The 24,661-nt window shown below is 38.1% G+C and overlaps 1 protein-coding gene across 7 annotated transcripts in view; it reads left to right on the forward strand.

Annotated features, from left to right (window-relative positions):
- Nucleotides 1-24,661, forward strand: part of DGKB (diacylglycerol kinase beta) — a 637,574-nt gene that overhangs the window by 94,623 nt on the left and 518,290 nt on the right. For all 7 annotated transcript variants that reach the window (XM_064487528.1, XM_064487529.1, XM_031454980.2 and 4 more), the window contains exon 2: nucleotides 11,866-12,126. In XM_064487528.1, the coding sequence (XP_064343598.1) occupies nucleotides 12,057-12,126 (70 nt within the window). In that variant the 5' untranslated portion in view covers nucleotides 11,866-12,056. The remainder of the gene's footprint in view (nucleotides 1-11,865; nucleotides 12,127-24,661) is intronic.

The following is a 24,661-nucleotide window of genomic DNA, read 5'->3' on the forward strand; positions in this document are numbered from 1 at the left end:
ACTATACAGTGTTCATTTTATATGTATACATATAAATGATGTTACAAATGTAGTCAAAGAATACAGGAAGCTAGAAATAATACAAAGCAGTGTTAACCTCTGGACTTTAAAAAGGTGTGAGTGGGTTTGCGTGAGTGAAAAAAAAATGTATGCTTACCAATTGGAAAAAAAAAAAGATCAGTTGTAACTGTGTACTTTTACATTTGTATTTCAGTGAGGAAGTTTTTTGTGATCTTTGTGTTACAGTCTCCTCAAACAGTTTTCGAAATTTATTCTTGGATTTTTTAGCACTGAGAAATAAGCCTCAGGAGGTTAATAAGGAAAAGTTTATAAATTGAAAGTTGTTCACTAATGAGTTGCTTTATGATAGTATCTTAAATGCTATCATTTTATATTTGATTGAAGCATTATTTCTATCACTAAAATGATAGCAACATGTGCTTCAGAGATTCAAGTGTATTATAGGTTTTGGAAAAGGTTAATTACTAGGATTCATTACATCACCTAACTCAGCACACTGACGATAAATACCGTTAGTATTACTACCAAGTGGTATTTTTTATATTGTCTTCTGCATGTTTTACCTACATTTTATGTTTTTTGTTATTTATGCCTTATTCTCAGGATTAAAAATATTTTTTTGAAGTGCACATGAGCTGCTCTTCAACAGAATAGAAAAGGGGTTTTATCAAAAGTCATATCTAATCAACATTAAATAGGGTGTTGCTATTTAGAGGTAAAAAGGATAGCAATAAGTTAAGTATGGAAAGAATCTGATCTTTCCAAAAACGCTGTACTATTCAAAAAAACTTTTGGTGAATATCTGAGACTTAAAGAGTAAGTAAAGTCCTTTTTTTAATATACATTTTAACAAAATTCTTTTAATAAAATTTATAAAAATGAATACTAAAGGATAATTTTTGCAGCTTGAATTGTTTTCTTTTTCCACCCCCAAAGAAAATACAAAATTATCAGCACCCACACATACATGAACTCAAATCTTATAGTTCAGGAAGACGAAACACTCAATTCGTCTCTGACAAAATGTGTACGTGTGTGTTTGTGTGGATGAGTGTGTGTGTTTATTTATGTTGAGAGTTAGCTGTGTCTTAGTCAATGGAAATACAGATTTACATAATCAAATCTTCAGTTCTGCATCCTTTTCCTGTATGTCACAGACACATGTTTGTAACAAATATCTCAAGATTAAAGCTGCCTACCTAAGCGGAAAGGGTATACATCCTCTCTCTGAAAGAACTTTGAAGACAGAATCTGTTTGTTGGAAATAGATCTTACAGGATGACTGAGTCTCTCCCTGGATTTCCAAGTGCTGCTAAATTTAGGCCATTCTAACCAGGAGAGACTGAGGTGTGCTATTTCTCTGCTGATCTCCAAACAGCTGCTGCTGTTCACCAGTCTTTTTTGAGATATAGACCTGATTTTTAAAATATTACAACCTCGTTTCACACCTCGAAATCTTCTTCTCAGAAAGAGTAATTGAATTTCAATACCTTTTTTCAGAAACCTACATTGAAACCTTTGTAACATGGCTCAGTTTGCCACTGTTTCTGGTTTTTGAAGGATGTCCTGCCGGCTCTCTTGAGTGTGCTATACTGCATCATGTTGCTTCCAAGGAATTATTCCAGTTTAGAATTTGATTCATTTTTTTCTTTCTTTCTTTGGTTATAAAAACTCCTACTTTTTTTTTCCTTTAGGACGAGTAACATACACAGTAGTCTAATTTTGTTAGCCTATTTGTTCTCTCATAATTCTGTGGATAAATTTGTATAGGTTAAGAGTAAAAGCTTAACTTGTAAAATAAAAAAGAAAGAAATCTTTCTTTTAGTTAGGTCATCCACTATAATAAACATGCTGCCTCATGCAACATATTTAATGCTCCTGAGGTCATTTGTATTATCATTTTCCCCCAAGATGTGAATAGGCTATAAAGAAGTTAAATATTGTTCAAAGTAACAGTTATAAGACAGATATAGCTTCAAAGTTACCAATTTAGAGTTCATGGTTGAATTATGAATATTCAATGATGCAAATTGGACATTATCGTACAGGTAATAGAGAACCACGAAGGGATGTCAGATGTGGGACTCCCATATGCTGGTGGACTTTTTGAAAGTGTACCTTGACCGCAATGATGATAGTAGAATGAAGGGGGCTTAGGACAAATGAGTGAGGGGAGATGTCTTGAAGGTATGTAGAAATACAATGGCCAGAGGGATGGAGACGATGTATATTTTGCTTATAGAATGTCATGTAAAATTTAAACCAATCACCATTTTTACATCAATTTTAGAGAAAAATGGTTATATTCCAGAAGCTTGCCATGCTCACTTCTGAAAGCTTCTGGTAGTTTATAGTTTTGTAATTTATGGTTAAAAAAAAAAAGTCACTAATCTTGAACCCTTCCTTGGTCCTTTTAAAAGACATTTAATATTTTATCAAGCAGAGAATGGCAACATTTTATATTTCAATACTAGCAACAGAAGATAAAGCAAAGAAGAAAATTACTTTGTGTTTCTCAGTGCTGTTTTTGGTGAACCATGATGTACAATGGAAAGTTTGAGTTTTTTTAGTAGAAAACAAAATTGTGTATGGTCAAAATACGCATTCTTCTATTGCTGACATCTATCGCTGTGTCTGTAAATTGAATACAACTCTGTGGTTTTATACTGTGGATTTACTGCAAGCGTTACTTGTTTCTCAGAGCAGACATCAAATTTCATTTGGTAAAAAGGTCCCTAGTGTACTTCAATAATGATTTTCCTTTGGCAGTTGTGTACTGTAACTTGAAGTTGAATAACATCTTTAGAGTTGATTATTTTCTAGGGATTAAATGTTTGAAAGATGTTAGTTCCTTACGGCAATCATCAGTTTCCAGGAAGTGCCTGAGACTGAATTTATTATTTTTTAATTAATAGAAGAAAATTGTAAATATATGCATTCTTAATTCAATATAAACTCTGAATGCATTATATCAGAGATGCTTCGGGAAAGAAGAGAGAATTTCTGTTTTCTTAAGCTGGACATGGAAAACAGTAAAGAGAAGTATGTCAACTTGTAATAATCAACATTCTAGGAAATAACTGTCTCTGTTGAAAACATCTCAAGTCAGACAGGTTGAAAAAAAGCCCTTGGCCTTCTTCCTTAATCAGTATTCCATCCTGGAGGTGGGAGAAAGGGGTTATCCTTCGTCTTTTTCATTTTCTTTTCTTTATTTGACTCGTATTCGTATTCAGAAAATCTTTATAGAAGATACAAATAGGCCTTGTTCCTTCTCAAAACATAACAAAATAACGATCTACAAAATGGATCTTTTCTCTTTCCGAGTACAGGGTCTTTGTCTTTTACTGATGTATTCTGCTAGGTTTTTATTTTTTATTCCAGGGTTCTTAATCTTTTAGCAATCCATCACTGTAAAGTCCAAACCTGGGTTAAATATTTATACTCAGCTCTCAAAGATTTCATTCTTCACTTCAGAGGGAAATGGAAAATACACGGCAATATGAACTCGACCATATAATGTAAGAATGGTAAAATAAGAGTTAAACACACACACACGTTTTGCATATTTGGGCACATGCAAAATGTGATCATCATCATCATAGTAAAGTAATAGTACTTTGGTATTTTTTATGTGTGTCAAATATTGCTCTAAGACGTGTATTCTTTTTACTGTACCAGAACAAACCACAGAATATTCTGCTGCGAGACAGCCATTTTATCGTGCTCATGGGTTCAGTGGGTCAGGCTTTTGGAATGGGCTTAATATTGGCTTGTTTCTGTTCCACTCAATTTGGTACCTCATCTGGGGAGACCTCCAGTTTGGAGACGGAGGCTACCTGACAGCTTGGGGTGGAATCAGCTGAAGGCATCTTGACTCACATACCTGGGGGATGACACTGGCTGCTGTTGACTGGGACTTCAGCTAGGCTGTTGACAGGTGCACCTACGCGTGGCGTCCCCAAGTGGGCTCTTCACATGGCTAGTTTGGGCTTTCTTCTAGAACATCGTATAGCGTCACTTGCACTGTAACCTATTGATTGAAAGGTAGTGATAAGGAGGAGGAGACAGACATCACCTGTCGAAGGGGTACAGCAGGATTCCAGGAGGGCACTTTACATTCAGTATCTCAATTTGAGAAATGTCCTACCCCTGTCATGATCACATTTTCACCTAATCTTCTGTCCTCTGTCCTCCTTAAAATCATGTGTGAAAAGAAAGAGAAAATTCACTTCATTTTCTTGAAAAGAATCAGTTGAATAATAATCCAAGTTAAAAACCGTGACTACAAAATGCAGACAATACAAAGCTTGGTATATTTCCCTGTTTTGCATCACCAGAGATTTCCCTAAATTTCTTTTTAGATTTTTGTGTCAGCAGAGGTCAGAAATAACACAATTATTAACCTTAATATTAAGCCACTGAGATAATCTTCTGAAAGGTTTGTAGACTTCTAATCTATTTCCCTGATACGCATACTGTATATATGTTCAAATTCAGGACTGCAAAAATTATCTCAAATCCTTACTTACAAAAGCAAGGAGAAAATAACCTCTACTGAGAATCTTTTATGGTTATGCATTATGCACATGTTATTTCATGAAATGCTAATGCCCCTGGGAGGTGGGTGGTATTATCCACTTTTCATAAGAAAGGAATTAAACTCAAGTTAAGTGAATTACTTTATCTAGGAAGGGAAGACAGCTCAGAACCTGAATGAGGATACAGATCTATCTAATTCAGAAGTGGCAGGTTAAGAATGTGATGAATTGTCCTTTAGATGCCTTAGTTGACAAGTTAATATTTTAAAATCAGGCTGTTATAGTTTTAAATTAATGAAAAGTAGTATATTATTAGCTTTTAGCTCTGCCTGCTGTTTTTACTACATGCCTTTAGTGAGCTCCCTTTACTACATTTGTATATATTTTATTCATATCTTCTCACTGTTACTTCCCTCTCCCTTCATCATTGCCTAACTATTAGCTCTTCTAACCTCTGTCCACATTTCCTAAATAAGCCTTTTATTAAACTCCTACTTATCCATTTTAAGTGCACCGTCTGTTTCCTTTTGGGATCCTCAAACATGGGGTCCTTCACCAGGAAACAAACACTGAGATGGAGTGATGGATACAAAGGCTTATCAGGAAATTTTTCCTGTGAAAGATAAACAAAAGAAGAAAAGCAGGATTAGGCAGAAAGATCCTTCAAATAATGATTCATATGTAATACCTTAGAAAGGAAAGAAGAGGGGGCGTGCAGGTTTGGTTCTGAATAGCTTATGATAAAGTCTCAGCCACTCCCCTGGGGAGTTCTGGAGCAAATATGGCTCGTTAGAGGATTCCCACACTGGACAAAAATGGCATGACCTTCATACAGACATCATCTTTAGTCATTGACCTCTACCTGTGAAGAGCGTGACCTTGGTTCAAATGCTGAATGTATTCTGCAGGAAAAAGACCCAGAAGCTGCCAGCTAACTGCTCTCTTTGCAGCTGAATGCAAGTTCTTCCCTGAAGGCAGAGTTTAGTAGCACAGCTTCAGGGCTGCCATTATCAGGCAAGGGTGTGCATTTCCGCATCTTCAAATGTTGTCTGTATCGTACAGCTCACAGCGTTACTCCTCCATCTCTCCGGCTGCGCTAGGCTTGTCTCACTGTCTACTAGTCCTTTCTGTTTAAATGTCTCGCCACAAATTTAACACACCCCAAAACAAAAATACTGATTTTTCTCCTCTTTTCCCACCTGATAGTGTTCCAGGATTTGGGAACTTTACATTCCACTTTTCTGTACCCTGTGCTCGACCCAGAACTACAGGAGTCATTCTCGGTCCTCCTTCCTGTGCACAGTTCATCCTGTTCATTTTCAGATCAGGCTACAAAAATACATCTTGAGTTTGGCTCTTTAACCTTCACCTTTGCTATGACTTTCCTAGTTAAAGCCACTGCCAGCTGTCGTCCAGTTCCTGGAACAGCCTCCTATTTGGCCTTCCTGCTGCAATTCTTGTCACCTTCCAATCCATTGATTAAAATGAACTTCTTCAAATAGATGCAGACCATATTTATCTCCTTCTCAGAATACGTCAGTGGCTTCATAATTTACTTACGATGTCATAGTTTCTAACTTATCATATGTCACAATCTGCTTACAGGAAAGCCTCCATGTGGCATCTGAGAATCTCCATGATGTGGTCTTTACCTGCTTCTGCAGTCCAGCCACGTGCCCCTTCCCCTCCTGCTTACCAGGCACCAGGCTTGGTGTTTTGGAAGCGCTTCTCTGCTGTTTCTGTTTTTTTGTTTCTTTACTTGTTTGTTTCTTCACTTTCAGGGTTCTGCTCAGAATGTTCTTCTTCTCACTCAGGTTTATAACTGTTACTCAGCTTTCTGGATTTAATTTAAATAACACTTTTCTATGGGCTGCACTTTCCATCTCTCAGTCTACATCAGGGCTCATGCTGCTCTCTCCTGCATAATTCCACTACCTGTTTTTTGCATGTAGCTTATCACAGTTTATAATTATTTATTTTTGTAGTTGGCTTGCTTACCGTAGACCTTTCCCTCACGCAAGATCCAGGAACTGTCTTACTGTAACTGCATCACCACCACTTGGCACAGTGCCTAGCATGTCAGCAGGTCTCAATTTAGACTTCTTTTCATGGACAAAAGAACAAATAATTATAAATCAAGTGTAGCGTTACTATTTCATTTAATGTCATCCTACTTTTCTTTCCAAAATTCTATGATCGCTATTTTGGCTCTCGTCCTTTTTTCTCCTGTGATTTGTTTCCATGGGTTACCTTCTCATTTAGAGTTTATGATCCTTGAGATGTAGAACATATTTTCAATCATCGTAACACCTTAAATTCATATACATACAGTCTTCAGTGTGCCTGGGTGCGTGTTAACTTTATTCGATGACTGGAGTCATCACATGCTGAGTTCTAATAAGTATTTAGGAATCTACACTTTATGTGACGAACAAACAACACAACGAACCCATCAAATCGATCTATCTAGACATTGCCTGTGCTTTATTCATGAGAAGGTTGATTTTCTTCCCTAATTATGGAGAATGTGTTTTAGTCCAGGCTCAGTAATCCAGAGAGCCTTCTCCAGCTCCTGCCATACAAGAACGTCCTGCCACCAGCCAAGCAAAGTGGCACATCCATTCACTCAGTGAGAATGTCAGAATTAGACCGCATCCTGACAGCCAGCAAAGCGGATCCTTCCTGGCTTTCATTTTTTGTGCCTGAAGAGAACCCGTTGCAGGGAGTGGGGAGTCCATAAAAGCACCATAAGGAATCCTGTTTTCTTTCTATACGTTTATCAAGAGGCAGAGACCATAAAAGTGTTGCCATCATTCCCATCTCCCTCTGAGGCATAAGGAAGAGCTGTGCCTCTTGATTTAGCATTGCACAGACCACAGGTGCCTTTACAGAGACTTGTGAAACATCAGATCAGCTAGATTAGGAAAACCGTTTCCATTTGTACCCCACATTATTATTATTATTATTATTATTATTATTATTATTATTATTATTATTATTATTATTATTATTATTTTCCTTATTTGGCTGCATGTCACGTGTGAGAGTGGGAACTGTCAGAAATGTGAGAAACCAAAGGCTTCCATTAAGAGAAGGATGAGAAAGAGTTTTAGTCAAAGCATCCTGATGTTGGAATTAACCAAATCTAAGAACCGAAGAGAATTTACTTTGAATCCTTCAGGGTTACCTTACTCTCTAAATACCGCTTGCTAAAATGCAAGTTGGATGAGGTCAGTTCAGAAAAGCTGTTCTCGATCACAAAAAGTGAAGACCTAAGTTGTCAAGCTCATTCTAAATAAAAGAAAGCTAGGTAGTGTTTTTGTTAAGTATCTAAAAATAATTTAAATGCTGTCTTGAACTCTCGTGTAAGTGTTGTTATTATGAATTGCTTAACTGACATCTCAATTATGGCAGCCCTCGGGAATGGTGCTCATTTATACAAAGTCAGTTATATTTAACGACAACCAAAACTACGAACTATGAAATAAAGCTTTTTTTTCCCCTTGTAACTGTGAAAGCTTTCTATCTCCAAGTACTTCTTCTGTTTATGTCCATTCAGTTGAAGGGAGGGGCGTGGCTCCTAGGGAAAGTGAAACCCACAGTGACTTCTGTTCCTGACTCCTTTACATACCATTTTCTCTTAGTGTGAGGGCTCCTTCTAACTCTCCTACCCAAGTTTTTCATTAAGAAAAAAGCATTTAAGTGAATCATTCTATAAATATTTATATATACCAAGCACTCTTCTAAGCACTGGAAAACAGCAGTGAACAGACAAAAATCCCTGCCCTTATGGGATTTACATCTTAGAGCACATGAGAAGATGGTGACACAAAATCTAATACGTACATTCTAATGAAAATCAAGGGCAAATTCGATAAATGTTTTTAGTTGTTTTGTCCTTTTTGTGGAATCCCATCTGGGCTCAAAATCATTTGTGTTGCTCCTAAATCTAGTGTGAGGAGACAGACATTAAATAATAAAAATAAGTTAAATATTTGATAATAAGGTGTTATATTCAAAACAGAAGAATGACGGAGGGATGGTGTGTTCAGTTTTAAACTGAATGACTAAGTGAGACTTTATTGTGAAGACAGCATTCATGTAAAGATCTCAAGGATGTCAGTTAACCAGTCATTTTAAATTTGAGTGACTTATCTGAAACTAACTGGGGAATTTTAATAAGTTTCTGAGCAGATAGCCATGTGGAAAACTATAATTAATTAAGTAATTAACTGCTATTCTAATTTATTAATTAACTTGGTAATTTATTAGGCAGACCTGTGGAATCATCTCAGTTTTTGACTATACATGGACATTAAAGAATAAGCTGTGTTAAGGAAAGAAGAGAGAGCTCAGGGCCCTGTAAAGAAACTATCACAATAGAAGGGAAAGAGAAAGAAACTGAGTGAAGACATTGACATTAATCCAAAATGACATTTTCCCAAAGTAATCGGGTTTCTGGCTTTTTTTGTAGTTCCTTACTACCTTCAGAATAATGCCCAGATCTCTTTACTTAGCATTGAAATCCTTTCAAAAATTAGCCTCTTGTTAATTTCTCTAATAGGTGTGTCTGTATTCCAATAAAACTTTATTTACAAAAATAGATGATGTTCCAAAGTTGTCTACAGTCTGCTAGTTGCCTACCCCTGGTCTACTTTATGGGATTCTGCTATTCTTAGCATATGGTTTCCATTCTTTTTTTTTTCCCTGGAGGGGGAGGTAATTAGGCTTATTAATTAATTAATTAATACTTTTTTAACAGAGGTACTGGGGATTGAACCCAGGACCTATGCATTCTAAGCACACACTCTACCACTGAGCTGCATCCTCTCCCCCACATGGCTTCCATTCTGAAAGTTGTCTCAGTAGCATAAGAAACTGCTGAATTTGCAGCCAAGATGACAACATTCCAGGTAGGAGGCTGGAGGAAGAGAAAAAAAGGTTAAAAGTACACATATCAGCTGTTTCCCCAAATAGAACCTTCTCGTATACCTCACCCCATGTCCGCTTTCATCTCACTGGCCACTTTTTTGTGCAAAGAACCTGAAGAATGTAATTGTTTAGGTGGGTGTGTTTTCATTCAATAAAGTTAGGGTTCTGTTACCAAAGAAGCAAGAGAGAATGGTTATTGAGTGGGTTTCTGGGAATCTCTGTCTTATCCACCAGATTCCTATCACCTGTTGTCAGTTTCCTCATTTTGAAATGGGGGACTGTTAGCACCTCACAGAGTTGCTTCCTGAAGACTGAATGATGTAACACATGAATGTTGTTAGGAGAGTGCCATGCATACTGTAAACCTGACATATTGTTGGAATTAATATTATTTTCATTTTTTGTATGTTTTGATCTTTGTCGTATTTCCAGTGCCTGGAATGGTTTCTGGCACAGAAGAGATCAGTAAACAGTTTTTGGAATGAATAAATGAACAGGCATTATCATCAATTTTGATTTTGCAGTTGTAGGCAACAGAAACTGATTCTCCCCCTTACGCCCTTATTAAAATGATATTACCTGCTTCTAGAAGTGAAAAGATATGGAGAGTCAGGCTCCGACAGGGACAAGTATCCCGTTATTGCTGTAATCATTTAGATACAGCTATTTTCACCCTGTCCTTGAATAACTCCACTTAACATTTAAAGCCCCATGAAACAGAATCTGATGTTACAAATGCGACTGAATCATCTGTCTCCCTTTGGATAGGAGAGAACAGGACACCTTGTTTTATCATCCTACCAAAATGTCATGTAACTGGATAGAAGCAAAGAATTAGGATGAAATCAACGTGAAGAATGGAATCAGCAGGAAGAAACTGGGTGGAAAACACAAAGAAATATCCATCACATGTTTTCATTTCTTTTCGTTGGCATTGCTTCTACAAAGTCATGGCTGTGATGTAGGAGCAGCCCCTGGGAAGAAGAAAAGACCTAGCAATTTGGCCTCTGCTAATGCATCAGTAGCAGACTATCACCTTGTAAAACTGACTGCAGGAAACGTAAGCAGATGAACCAACAAGAAGAGGTGTTTGTGTGTGTGTGTGTTTTTAGTCAAAGTCAACAGAACAGTTAGGTCGTTTGGTTGATTGTGGAGAACAGTGGAGAGATACTGAAGAAGGTTTAGGCTAATGCCAAATATAGGTACCTCGCCTTTAGGTAATGGCATTTATATACATAAGCCTTCCAGTCATACAGTTTCATAAACTATCCAAGTAAGTTGTTTCTAAATGCTTCAATTTCTATAACAATTGCAGTGTCAGTCTGCTTGGTTACTGAGCAATTGATTACTGTCTCTGATAAAAAATTGAAACCAGATGGTTTTTCATTTTGTTTGCCTCTATAGGTGTAGCAATGAATGTAGGTCCATGACAACCTAGGGGTTTATTTTTAAGCATGATTCACAGTAGTTCCATCTACTATCATTATGAAAGTCTGTCAGGCATTTGGAATTGCTTTAATTTGGTAAACTTTATTGGGATTTTTACAGATGGTAAAATGAAAATTATTCTCTTTGTTTTATTGCTAGAAAATCCCAATTTATTTAACTCCCCAAATTGATTTGCATAGTTGCAAATATACTTGCTACCACTGATGAACATTCCAGACCATTGTTGGAAAGCTGGTTGGACTAATGGATTGTATGTGCAGGGAACTCTAGAGCTTATTTACCTATCTTTAATGACTTCAGGGGGCGGGGGGTGGGAAGGGACAGACTGGGATTTCAAAATGTAGAATAGATAAACAAGATTATACTGTATAGCACAGGGAAATATATACAAGATGTTATGGTAGCTCACAGAGAAAAAAATGTGACAATGAATATATATATGTTCATGTATAACTGAAAAATTGTGCTCTTCTCTGGAATTTGACACAGCATTGTAAAATGATTATAACTCAATAAAAAATGTTAAAAAAAAACAACTCGGGTCTAGTTACCTATCATTTGTTTAGGTATTAAATAAATGATACATTTTTGATTGGTAAAAATGACACCTTTGTTTGCTGGTGAAATGTAGAGTTCATAAAACTGAACCAAAAAAACCCAAAAAAAACCTCCTTGTATTAAGTAGACCTTACACAATTATCTTTACACTTTGTATTTTTAATCATATTTTTTCTAGGATTTGGCATTAGGAAATATATATGATAGTGCCATTAAAGAGTGAACAATTAAAGATGGAGTATTATGCAAAATAGAATAGCTTTAAAAATATTATTTAGGAATTAAAAATCTTTAACATTCTATAACTTACCATTTTTTTCTTTTTAATAATGCTAATCTTTTGATCTTTATGTTTTTCTTTCTGCAGTCCTTTAAGACCTTATTGAAACTACAAACTCATGTCCACAGTGGTTTCCTGTTGACAGCTTGCATATTTTGAAAGCTTGAGGTATTTTATAATGAGACATACCATGTGGAAACTTTGAAGCATAAAATTCTGCCAAACTTCTGAAGAAAGAATTCCTCACCTGGTATGTAAGAGAACTCCCCACCGCCACCATGACAAACCAGGAAAAGTGGGCCCACCTCAGCCCCTCAGAATTTTCTCAGCTTCAGAAATATGCTGAGTGTAAGTATTTGTATTGATAATATGATTTTATATGGCATTTGCATTAAAAAGTATTTACTTACCAAAACAGATTAGAGATCCTGTTTAATAAATATAGGAATGTCTTTTGTATTTGCAAGTAATTGGATTTGAGACTCCTCCTTTGGCATGAAAAAAAGGAAAAGGTAAACTTAAACATCAAGTCTAGAAGAAAAAGAACTAGGCTGATAGATGCAAAACTAAACTTGGAAACACTCCAGCTGTAATAGATGTGAAGCAAAGGGCAAGACAGCTTGGGAGAGTGGAGATGGGTGATACTGTCAGAGAGGAGGATAAATGGAAGTCAAAGGGAGAGTGAGATTTTTCTTTTCCTGTTTGTTAGTGTAACATTTCAGAAGGACTGGGGGCTGGCGGTATGGAGTCCTAGTTGCATCATGGAGTTGAAATTAGAGGTGGTAAAAGAAAGAGGTGTCAGGACGTTACACCAACTCATTTAGTGTGTGCACTTGTACAAAAGAAAGGCCATGGTGATTCGCTTTACAGTATGTGACTTTTACATATAGTAAGTTTCTTTACATGCAAACCATTAAATTTGATTCATAAGAAGTTGTTTTTGCCATGGATTTTGAAAAAACATGTCTGTTTCACAAGCTGAATTTTGAATCTAAATGGATAGCAACCGTGTCAGTCAAGGTGTTGAAGAGAGAACACGAAGCAACTAATAAAGAGGGGGCAGCAAAAGGCTGGGAACATGATGAACACAGGAAGTAACCATGAAGGTGGGAGAGAATGAAACTCAAGATGTGGGAAGCGAAAAAGAACCAATAGCCCCCGGTAGTAAAAGGGGCAAGAACTGAAGCAGCTGGAGATGCGTATGCAGAGAGGAATCGTGGCGAGGAGGGCAGACAAGTCAGGAGTGGTCTGAGTCACATTATGAAGGAGAGAAAGATAAGGATTAAACACAAAAGCGGGGTTTGGAATAACAAGAAATATAGGTGAATGAATAATAACACTCACATTTAGAGGGCACGTATTTTAAGACAGGAACATTAGTAAACACTTAGTGTACATTACCTGAACAGGCCAATTTCATAGGATTCCCCGAACAGCCTAACTCGAGGGCTGAGGTGTTCTGGGCGAGGTTGTGCGAATGCTGGTGGGTATTTGCATGGAAGATGCAAATCCATAGAAGAACCGTGAATTTTCTCAGTCAGTGATAATAAAAATACAACAAGTATCACAGGGAGAGGAGAGAGTCAGAAATTGTTGACCTCAAAATGTGGTCCTCAAACTGAAAAACGGTTTTGAGCCACTGAAAGCATGATTCACGTACTTACTGCATGAGGAAAATTTAGCCTAAGATGGCTGAACTCTTGTCTGCGTGTATGCACTCAATGGTTTCTACACTGAGTAAAAAATGATTTACCCATGTTTTCCACTTTCTATATGCTCTTTGCTGTGGTGTCATATCCAGTGATCCAGTGTTTCCGAGCATCTTCTTTAGGGAGGGTACTCTGCGTAGAACTGCAGGAAATGCAAAAATGAACTGATACGGACCATCTCGTCTCAGAATTTACAGTTTATGAAGGCTAGAAATTAATGGATAAATACCTGTATCTACAGAAAATATTCCAAGTGCCACAAGCAAAGTTTAGGGTTCTGGAGGGCTTTAGTATATACAGCTAGAGATGAAGAAAGGGAAGTCTTCATGGAGGAAATAAGATTTGAAATGGATCTTAAAAAATAGTTTTAAGGGAAATGGAAAAAAATTGATATGGATTAAAAAAAATTCAGCATGTATTTGAAAAAGTGAGATGACCCACATTTAGCCGCACTGCAAATGAAGGAAGTAAGTGGAGCTAAGGCTGTGAAAATGAGATGGAATTAAAATATACGATGCTTAACGTGAGTGAGGCAGTGAAGAGTGATCATGGGGGACTAGGGGCAGGGTGACGTCAACGGGGATGCTAGGCTCTGAGAAGCTTAGTTTGCAAACATGGTACTGGACTATGGTAATAGAGAGAGATGGAAGTCAGGCCAGTGGGCTGTTGGAAAAATGTGGATGGTGAAAGATGATGAGAAAAGCATAGATTCTGATATTGTAGCATTAAAACGAACAGAGGAGAGCTTGGGCGGTAATAAAATATGAGAACTGAGAGAGACAGAAGGAGGGCGGGAGAGAGAGACAGAGGAGTTATAAAATTTAGCCCTAAGATTGGACTTGGAGGACAGGAGAGTTTGGTGACATAATCTGCCAAAGAAGGTAAACATAATAGCTTGGTTGAAGTTACGTTGAACTTAGCTGGATTATTAAGGTATATTTTCCAGTGTTTGGGTATTATAGGAAATATACCTATGGAAGCATTTGTATAAAACAGATAAATTATTGTGATGATAGCTACATGATCATTTAGAATAACTTTGGCTCAGATATTCAAATTCCATTTGCATTGGTAAATAGAATTTAATAATTAAGTATTAAAAATATTATAGGCTGCTACTTTTATTGGCTGAGGAATATGGGAGTATGTTTAATTATATCCTTAAAATGCTTGATTTAGTAATAAATTTATGGAAGTACCTAAGACAAGTGGTAATAAAAATTGTCATAAATGTATAAGTTGTAACATTGAGACAAAGATTAGTGAGCACTCAATACATGGGTAGTGAGCAGTGACATGGTGAGTATACACATTATTGAAATGGATTTTATCAGAAGACAAATTAACTGATTAACTGTGAATGAAATAAATAGTGTGTATTCAATGATCATTAGACTTGCTACTCTTTTTTAAATAACCAAGACAACAATGAAAAGTGCTATACTTAATCCTCCAGGAAGTTTCCTGTGTAATTGAAAAGCAAAAAATATTTAAATTAGGATGTATCGTTGTGTAATAAATTGCCATTGTCAACACATAACTGGAAACAAACTTATTATCCTGAAGGTTATAAAAGTAGTGAATCTTCTATGCTATTCAGTACTTGTGGTCAGCTTATCAGCATCATTTAAGGATCATATTTTTTCATGTTGCAATGCAATGTTGGCAAAGTGACATTCCCATAGTTTATTAGAAAAGTGATATATTGCATTTGCTTTCTTGATTTTAATTGCTTAATAACTTTCAATAAGAAATTGTTTATATGTATTCAATCACTAAATTCAAGGAAGTTACTGATTTAAATTTAAATTTGCAGCATGCTATAAAATTATATTTGATATATATCAAATAAGTGTTTTATATGTTTTGGGGGGATGTGGTAAGAATGTGGAATTCTTGATGATGGATTAGCTCCTGGACTCCCTACCCCAGCAAAACCAGATAGTCAGTGTTGGACCTAGATAGTACCATGAAGATCTTTTCCTCAAGTTGTTTGATGTTGAGTTCTCTCCACAATCCCCGTAATATATCCTGTGTCTTACTCTGTTCGGGCTGCTGTAACAGTGTGCCACAGACTGGGTGACCTATAAACAATAGAAATTCATTTCCCATCGTTCTGGAGGCTGGAAGTCTGAGATCAGGGTGCCAGCATGGATTCTGGTAAATTTCTTTTGGGCTGCAAATTGCCACCTTCTCCTTGTAGCTTATAGCCTCACCTGGTGGAAAGAGCAGGAGAAGGGCTGCAAGCTCTCCTGAGATTCTTATGAAGGCACTAATCCCGTTCATCAGGGCCCCACCCTCAGGACCTCGCCTCCTCCTGTTTACCTCCTAAAGACCCCTCATATTGGGAGGCAGGGCTTCAGCCTGTGCGTTAGGGGAAGTCACAAAGTTTTATTCCATTTCACTCTGCAGCTATAAATGTTATTTCAGCTCCGAGGCTTTTCACATAATTAATTGGGACAGATTAGACTGATGTTGGCACGGCATCTCTGGTTAGACAGCTGGCCCATCAGACAGCTTGTGTTCAAATCCTGGCCTCACCATATTTTAGATTTCGGACTTTGGGTAAGTTACATAGCATCTCTGTGCCCCAATTTTTGTCGTTGAAAAATGAAAAAAAAAAACAACAACTATATTGAGTGTTGTAATGATTAATTTGGGTAAGTTAATATACGTCAAGTAATGAGACCAGTGCCTGGCACGTTGCAGGTAATACAGCTGTTTACAATGATTATCTTGATAGGGAGTGAGTGTGTTACGTTGACTGTGTGAACATATTGTTGATGAGTAAGTTAAAAAGTGCCACATTTTGGAGCATTAAGAGCTGGTGTCTTTTTTCTGCTACAAGACCAAATTCTTCCCACAAGGTAGAAGCTTCTGGTGCTATTGGCAGCCTCGATTCTGTGTTGTCCCCACAAATGTTGATGGCAGCTAATGTGAAGCCTGCTGCGGCTGCCTGCAGCATGCTGAGACCATGCTCCTGTTTAGGGTTTCAGGCTGAGTCACTCCACGGGAAGCGTTTCCATTGATATGTGGGAGAGGGGTATAATTTTCTTTTCCACTCTTTGTAAAAAGTCATCCAAACTGTTGTTATAAGATAGAGCGCTCTCACTCCTGCCGTGTAGAGAATTGAGCTTATCACGTTATTAGTCTGTCGGTGCTTCCTGCTGTGGTCTTCAGGCGCAGCAAGGGTTAAGAGACTCCGTCTTTTCATGGCTGACAACATTTTCTATGTAAAATCTACACGGTATTTCCAAGTGGTTCATTATCTGCCCACATGTTGTCATTTGGGATTAGCTTTTTATTTGCTATATTTAAAGTGTGTTATAGAGCATGTAAATTATTTTTGAAAAATACTGTGTTATTACAGAGGGAACACTTCCAAACTTTTATAAATTTCATACTGTTTACAGCAGCTGGCGTTGTAGAGAGTTGCAGAATTACGATGAACTTGTTCTTTTCAGTAAGGACCAGTGTGCCTAATAGTGGAGCTCATGTACAGTTTCCTCCGTTGGAGAGAGGTGCGTCGTATGGCTTAGTGGGAACAGCGTAGGCCTGGCAGGCAGACTAACATTTGACAGTGTTGAACCCCTGCCCTTTCTTGGATTTGCTGGTGGAGGGACCTTGGGAATGTTCTGCACTGCCTACGCCTTAGCTTTCTCACCTGGAAGAGGAGAATTCCACCTCCAAGTGTTGTTGCAGGATTTAATGAGACAGTCATCATCATTATCATAAATAATAGATTTTTAGTACCCTGTTCTGTATAATATGTAAGCATTAATTCATTTAATACTCACAATAAGAAGGGTAGAGCAGATGCTTAGCATGAGTGAGGTCCTGGGTTCAGTCCCCAGTACCCCCATAAAATATATATGCATGTGTGTGTGTGTGTGTGTGTGTGTGTACACTGTGTGAAAAAGTATCCACAATAAGCCCTAGAGGAGCCAGGTATCTTTCAGGCAGATTATCAAAACAATAATAATTCATTTATGTTTCTTATAAAAATTGATGTGTTAATGAATAGGTTGTTAAATCCTGTTTCCAAAGGAGGGAGAACTAGAATGCAGGATTCAGGTCCTCAGATCTCCATCAGCCACAGCCATCTCTCAGCGGGTTTTTGTGTACAGGACAAAGCACAGAAGCGAAGCTCCTGAGTATGGCTTTGGCCCCCACATATCTTTCTGCTCTTTTATCCTGCTGGATTGGACTGGATCCTGTGTGGACCCTAAGAGTCAGATTTCATCATTCTACCCATGCGCCTGTCTCCTGTCTCTGGAACCTCCCCCACTCTTCCTTATGAAAAACGTGGGAGGGAAAAGAGAGGAGGATAAAACCAGGAAGCAACTGCAATATAAGATTTGGTGAAGTTCTTTTCCATATCAAGTAGCTTTCTTGTCCTGAGAAACGCCACCTTCTGGCATGATAATAGAGTTATGTCTATGAGGCATGTTTTGTGCTTGATCCCTGTATGATGGGATAGAGGGGAGGGAGACAGGAGCCCTCCTCTCCTGTGTGTGTGCAGTTTATTGTTGAGCACGTATAGATACACACCAGCCCTCTTTCTAATTTGTCTTGATGGGATTAGCTTTTAGTTTTGGCCTGTGCCCTGTGTTACATTGGCTTTATTTTGGGAGGTGGCACCACTTAATGTTAATTACTCCCTTTGTAGGGGATGAAAGAATAAATGGCACAGATGTCATTTAGTGTAGTGGCTGAGCACGTAATTCAGTGTTAGGTTAAACCGGGTTTGAGCACCAGTGCTGTGATGTAAATGTCACATTTTTCACCTGTGTCCGAGGGTTGTGACGATGACTAAGTGTGAAGATGCTTATAAAGTGCTCAGGATTCAATACATTATTGTTTTTTTCCCTGTAATTGAAGTATAGTCGATTTACAATGTCATGTTAATTTCTGGTGTACAGCATGGTGATTCATTTCTACATACATGTATGTATTCCTTTTCATACTCTTTTTCATTATAGGTTATTACAAGATATTGAATGTAGTTCCCTGTGATGTAGCGTAGGACCTTGTTGTTTATTTATTTTATGTATAGTACTTAGTATCAACAAGTCCCCAGTCCCCAGTTTATCCCTTCCCATCCCGTTTCCCCCCTGGTAACCAATAGATTATTATTTTGATGAGGATCATAATGGTGATGACTGAGGTAGTTTAATATCAAATGAGGACTTCTTACTCTTTGATATAAACCTACTCACTTATACTCCGAATGTGGAATGTCTTGGCTTGGCCCTGACACTTGGTCTGAAATTGGAATCTGTGACTCTATTTTAGATGATACGTCTCTCATTTCCGACCCTGTTTCTTCTGCTTCACATTGATTAACTCAGCAGTTCCTGGCTCTGACCCAGATTTTATTTCTGGAATGTATGTTGGCTGCATAATCCCTCTGCCTCGTCTCTGGCGCTGGCTCCTGTTTGTTGTACTGCTTCAGACCGAATTTCCTGTTGGTGGCTTCTCTGGGTTCCTATACCTTAGACTTTTCAATACTTAAATCTTATTAATAGTAAAAGAAAGTAATAACTATGAATGTCTAAATTTCCATTATTTTTGTATTCTAAAAATACATCGTTTTCAGTGATATCTTAAATGTCTATTTTTTCCTACTTTTCAGGCTTGCCCCCTGTCTATTAGTTTTATTAAGATTTATGGAAACAAACTTTAATATTAAAGTTAGCACTTCAGTGAAATACTTTGGTCAAGGTGGGCCAAATTAGGCAGCGATCGAGGAATTCACAAAATCTCAGTGGCTTAACAGAATAGAAGTTTATTTCTTGTTCCTGTTGCATTTCTAGATCTGAATCAGCAAATGATTTAATTTTGCATTGTCCTTGATCAGGGCCCAGTTGGACGGAGCAGTCATCAACCTTAAAGATTGGCAGATGCTGCCACAGAGAGAAATGCAGATTTGTGCATTGGGTGCTGGCTCCGAAGGCTTCTCCCTGATGTTGTTAGACTTAACATTTCTTTGGGCTAAACAATCCGTGTGACCCCGTCTAACTTCAAGGGAGTAGAGAGGTGTATTCCTCCCATCTGCCCAGTATCGGGAGAGAAATGAAGTATTTGGTGAAGACTACCATGGTGGACAGTATCCACAAGCAAAATATAACCTGTCATTTACTTTGGAACATTAAGCAAGTCATCCAATCTCTTTAAGCTTCTGTTTATTCATGTTATAAAGTGAAGATAATCCTTCCTACCTATAAGTAATCTCTTACTTTTATTATTAATATTTGTACGACAAGTTATAGCAAAAGTGATCACATATATTCACAATTACTAAATTATATACTTCATCCTTAATTCAGTTAGAGATTAAAAATTGTTATTTACCAGAATTTTCTTAGTTGCCACCATCCACATAATAGCAGGAAGTGCCACACACACACACACACACTCCCACACATACACACACATGCACACAAATACAAGTGTGTAAGATTCAGACTAAAGGAATTTAATTTTACTTATTGGTCATTCAGCCAACTGTATTTAGTACCTTTTACTCTTAGGCGTTATGCTTGGTTCTGTGTAATACGGAAATGAACACATGCTTTTTTCAATCAAAGAGCTTAGACTATTCAGAGATACAAACATGTGGCCAATCTGACTGTTACATATACAAGATTCTTTTTAGTTGAGGTAGAAGTGGCATATAACATTGTATTAGTTTTAGGTGCACAATGTAATGACTTGATATGTATTGCAAATTGATTACCACAATAAATTTAGTTAACATCTATCAGCACAAAGTTATAAATTTTTTTCTTGTGATGAGAACTTTTACTACGCACTCTCTTAGCAACTTTCAAATATACAATACAGTATTGTTTACTAAGTCACATGCTGTACGTGACATTCCTGGGACTTACTTATCTTATAACTGGAAGTTTGTATCTTTTGACCACCTTTATCCGTTTCACTCACCTCCTACCCCTCAACTCAGGCAAACTTCAGTCTGTTCTTTATAAGTTCATTTTTTGTTTTAAGATTCCATGTATCAGTGAGATTACACAGTATTTGTCTTTCTCTTTTCTGTTTTATTTTACTTAGCATAATGCCCTCAAGGGCCGTCTATGTTAAATGGCAGGACGTCCTTCTCATGGCCAAATTTTTTACGTATGTGTGTGTGTGTGTGTGTGTATAAAATTTTCTTTCTTTATTCTTTTCTCTCTGGACACTTAAAAAGTTGTTTCCATGTCTTTGCTATTGTACCTGATGCTGCAATGAAAATGAAGGTCCATAAATCCCTTCAGGATATTGATTTTTATTTCTTTCAGAAGTATACTCAGAAGTGGAATTGCTGGAAAATATGATAGATCTATTTTCAATATTTTGAAGAACCTTCCATACTGTTTTCCATAGTGACAGCACCAACTTACATTCCCATGGACAGTGTACAAGGTTCTTGTGCACATCCTTGCCAACACTTGTTACCTCTTATCTTTTTGATGATAACCATTCTGACAGGTGTGAAATGATATTTCATTGTGATTTTGATTTGCATTTTCCTGATGATCAGTGAGGTGAAGCACTTCTCCTGTACCCATTGGTACATAATCTGCAAGCAGGCATCCTTCTTTGAAAGAGTGGGTATTTCAGTTCATAGCCTCTGCACTGTGCCTTGGGGGTTAGACAGTTAACTGATTCTCTGTTACAGACTTGTGGGACCCCTGAACATAAATCCCGTGGGACACGAGAGTCAACTAATCAAGGGGTGCGTCCCCTGGTAGCGGCTGCAGAAGCTGGGGCACCGGACGTGTGTGCAGGCTCCTTTCTGGTATATCAGGCCACCTAGGGCGAGGCAGAGAGAGCCAGCAACGGTGATGCCTGCCAGCCTTCCATCTCTGGAGAGCATTGCAGTCAGCCCCTAGATGTGTATTAAATTAGATGCTTGCTTCTCTGGCAACAGCTATTAAGAGTAGCAAATAGTCCTTTTTAATGGAGAGACTAAGCAACTTTCCTACACAAAATGTTGCATACTTTCTCTTGGAAGAAACTATTTTAGTGATTTAAAGTTCTGTATCACTTCATGTGCTCATCGCTGTGATATTGGTCATGTTAATGTCTACCCATATCTGTATCTTTTTATCCATGTACATACGTTTGATAAGCAATACATAATATATTCTCATTTTAAAATCTGAGCATTACAAATTTTAATCTGCTGTCTCTGCACTGGACCTGGGGTCTTAGCCACAGTGAGTCCTTCCTAGTCTGTTAAGAACAGCTTCTCAGTTCCCTATAGCCTTGTGGGTCTCCGGGATACAAGCCCTGTTGGCTTTCGAAGCTGGATGTTGGGGGCCCATCTCTCAGGTGTAAGTATTAAAAATCGGGGTACCATACGTGGGGTCCAAACCCCTCTACTCCTCAGGGAGAAGCTGGGAGTTGTGAGTTCCCCCTTGGTTGTGTGTCACCACAGTAGGGACGGGATTCATGACAAGATTGTGCCTCAGCCTCTCCTGCCTATTTTGGCGTGGGCTGTTTCTTGTTCGCCCCAGGCTTAGGGGTTGCTCACCTAGTTTATAGATTTCTATCAGAGGGAATTGTTCCATATATAGTGGTAGATTTGGTGTGTTCATGGGAGGAGTGAGTTCAGGAAACTCCTGTGTCACCGTCTTGAACCACAGCCTGTGCGAGACTCCTGGAGTGATCTAGCCCTTCCTCGTGTGGGCAGGCTTTGAAAGGGGAATGGAATTTTAATTTTAGTTGTAAGTATTGAATGGGGTTAAAAGAAACAGAGAAACTCCAAATAGATGTCAGAGCATGTGATGGAGACATGGAAGAAAGTGACACGTTAGGGACGAATTGGGAGGATTTTTGGTGTCTACACATATTTGTGTCTGAGCCTGTATGTCTGCACGTGGACAGACCTATCAACACTGAGGACAAGGCTGAGAATTCAGCGACAGTCATAAAATATGGATCCATGAATGTCATGAGTGAAACGTTGTCTATCAATGCATAGTCATCGGGAGAAATTAAAGATATTAACGAAGTAGAAAAAGAGAGAGGCAGAGAGAACGCTTTCAAGCTACTCTTTGTAGAGTCTTAGCCATGAGAGGAAAGAGGAAGGCTCATAGCTGAAGCTAATAGGACAGAAGGAGAGGCTTTGCTGTTTCATATAGGCGAGAAAGGCATGTTTATAGGAGGCAAGTGGGGCAGCAAGTAAAGGGAGAAACTTGGTGACGAGAGATTCTGAGCTTAGGACCAAATTTGGATCTTTGTCTTGGTTTTATTCAACTTTCTTACATCCTTCTCTGCTGTCTATGTTCTGAATATATTAGTTTTGACCATTAACAAGTTGCATAACCTTTCTAAAGTTTAATTTTCTCAACTGTATAATTAAGAAAATAGTAAAGCCTATCTCACAAGAAATGTTGTTCTACTCAAATGAAACAATATGTGTGGAAATGCTTTGTAAACTGCAAACTACCATGTGTAAGTTAATTATTGCCTTTGTTGTTGTCATTATTAGAGTGTTCTGAGTTCTCTCTACTATTTCTTTGCTTTTTCTGTGGTTCAGTATCTCTGCTTCTCCCAAATACACATTTCTTATTTTATTTGTTGAATTTTATAGTTTGCTTTTATGGAGCTATGTGAGAAATACCCTCTTGCTCCTTGTGGCCCAATTTTCTCCTTTTACCTCTTAGATCACAGTTAATCTTCAAATCCTGCAGCCTCTTTCAAAGCCTTGCCTAGGCTTCTTCAGGTGCAAGGATTATTTTCTCCTATCCAAAAAAGTATTTTATAAGGAAGAGCATTGCCAAGATTGTAGAGAGTCTGAGATCTTACCTTGCTTATAATGCAGTAAGTTACATGCTGCTGCTTCATGCAGAGGACACAAGACTCCCGGGTCAGGGAAGAAGGACTATTGATCATGTCACAGAAAACGACATGTACCTCTTGCTTTTCTTGGCTCCCCTACTCTAGTTCCCACAGGAAAACACGAAAAAGGGCCAGATGACCTTTGCACAAGCAGTGAGTTGAGTCATAGGAAGAGAACTTCAAGTTGAGGGAACGTGAATGTTCTATAATAGACAGTAAACAAACCTGCCTTTGGCTCAAGAGAGGGTCACAATCTATATCTCTCAAGGTTCTCACTACAAAGGCATCTTTGAAATAACAGTCTGGGAAAAAAAGGAGTCTGTGCCTCTGCTTGGAAAATCTGCAGAAACATGAAAGGAACAGTGAAAATTGTCTCCAAATAATTATAAGCTTATAATAGTGATTGCCGTCATAATCTGTTGTCCAAAGGTTGATGAAGACACTTATTTTCCCGCCAGGTTGCCTTTCAGTCCACAGGAGCCTCAGATTTGTGCCCAGAAGTCTCCTTGTCTTGGTCTCTGACCCCTCATCTTTACCTGTGCGCTACCACCTGGTTTTCAGGTCCATCCTATTTGTACCCTACATGTTCCACGTAGATGGAGACTCACCTACTTTTCTATATTTGTCTAGGGAGGATGAAGGGGAATCCATTTAGTTACTGGTATTTTAGAGCCTACCATGAAAAATAGGCTTAATTCATTAAAAAAAAGCAAATCTCTTTACAAAACGGACATTTACACACACACACACACACACACACACACACACACACCCCTATACATCCTTATTATAGAATGAATGCAGAAAGGATCTGGGGAAGGGGGACAAATAGCTCCACTCCAGGCAGAGTCTACCCTGTTGCAGAATGCTTCAGAAACTCCTTGGAATTGAATGAATATTGAGGAAGCTGGTGACTTCCTGCCTCACATCATAAGTGCCTTTGAAGCAGACCGTGTTACTCTTTGGGCTTCTACAGCTGCCAAATGATAAATGGCTCCTATACCTTTTTAAGGCTTTGTTTCTCACTAGCTTAGGATAATTTACTGCCTCTTGAAACCTACCCCAAACTGAAGACAGTGGGAAACCTGAGCTCTCACATAAAACAAAATAAAATAAAATCAAGGAAAGAGTAAAATGCCAGTAGCCACAGCTTTGACTTGGACAGGAGAGTTCCCCAGATGTTTACAAAATTCTGCCAAATGTTTCTGGTTTATATCAGAAATGGGTATCAGAGGTTAGTCATGATATTTTTAAAATTCTGCCAAATTAGAAGTCTTCCTCTCGAAATGCACTCTTAAAAGGTCTACCCTAGTTAGAAGGTATTC

The sequence above is a fragment of the Camelus dromedarius genome, chromosome 7 (genome assembly GCF_036321535.1).
Source record: "Camelus dromedarius isolate mCamDro1 chromosome 7, mCamDro1.pat, whole genome shotgun sequence".
Lineage (NCBI taxonomy): Eukaryota > Metazoa > Chordata > Mammalia > Artiodactyla > Camelidae > Camelus > Camelus dromedarius.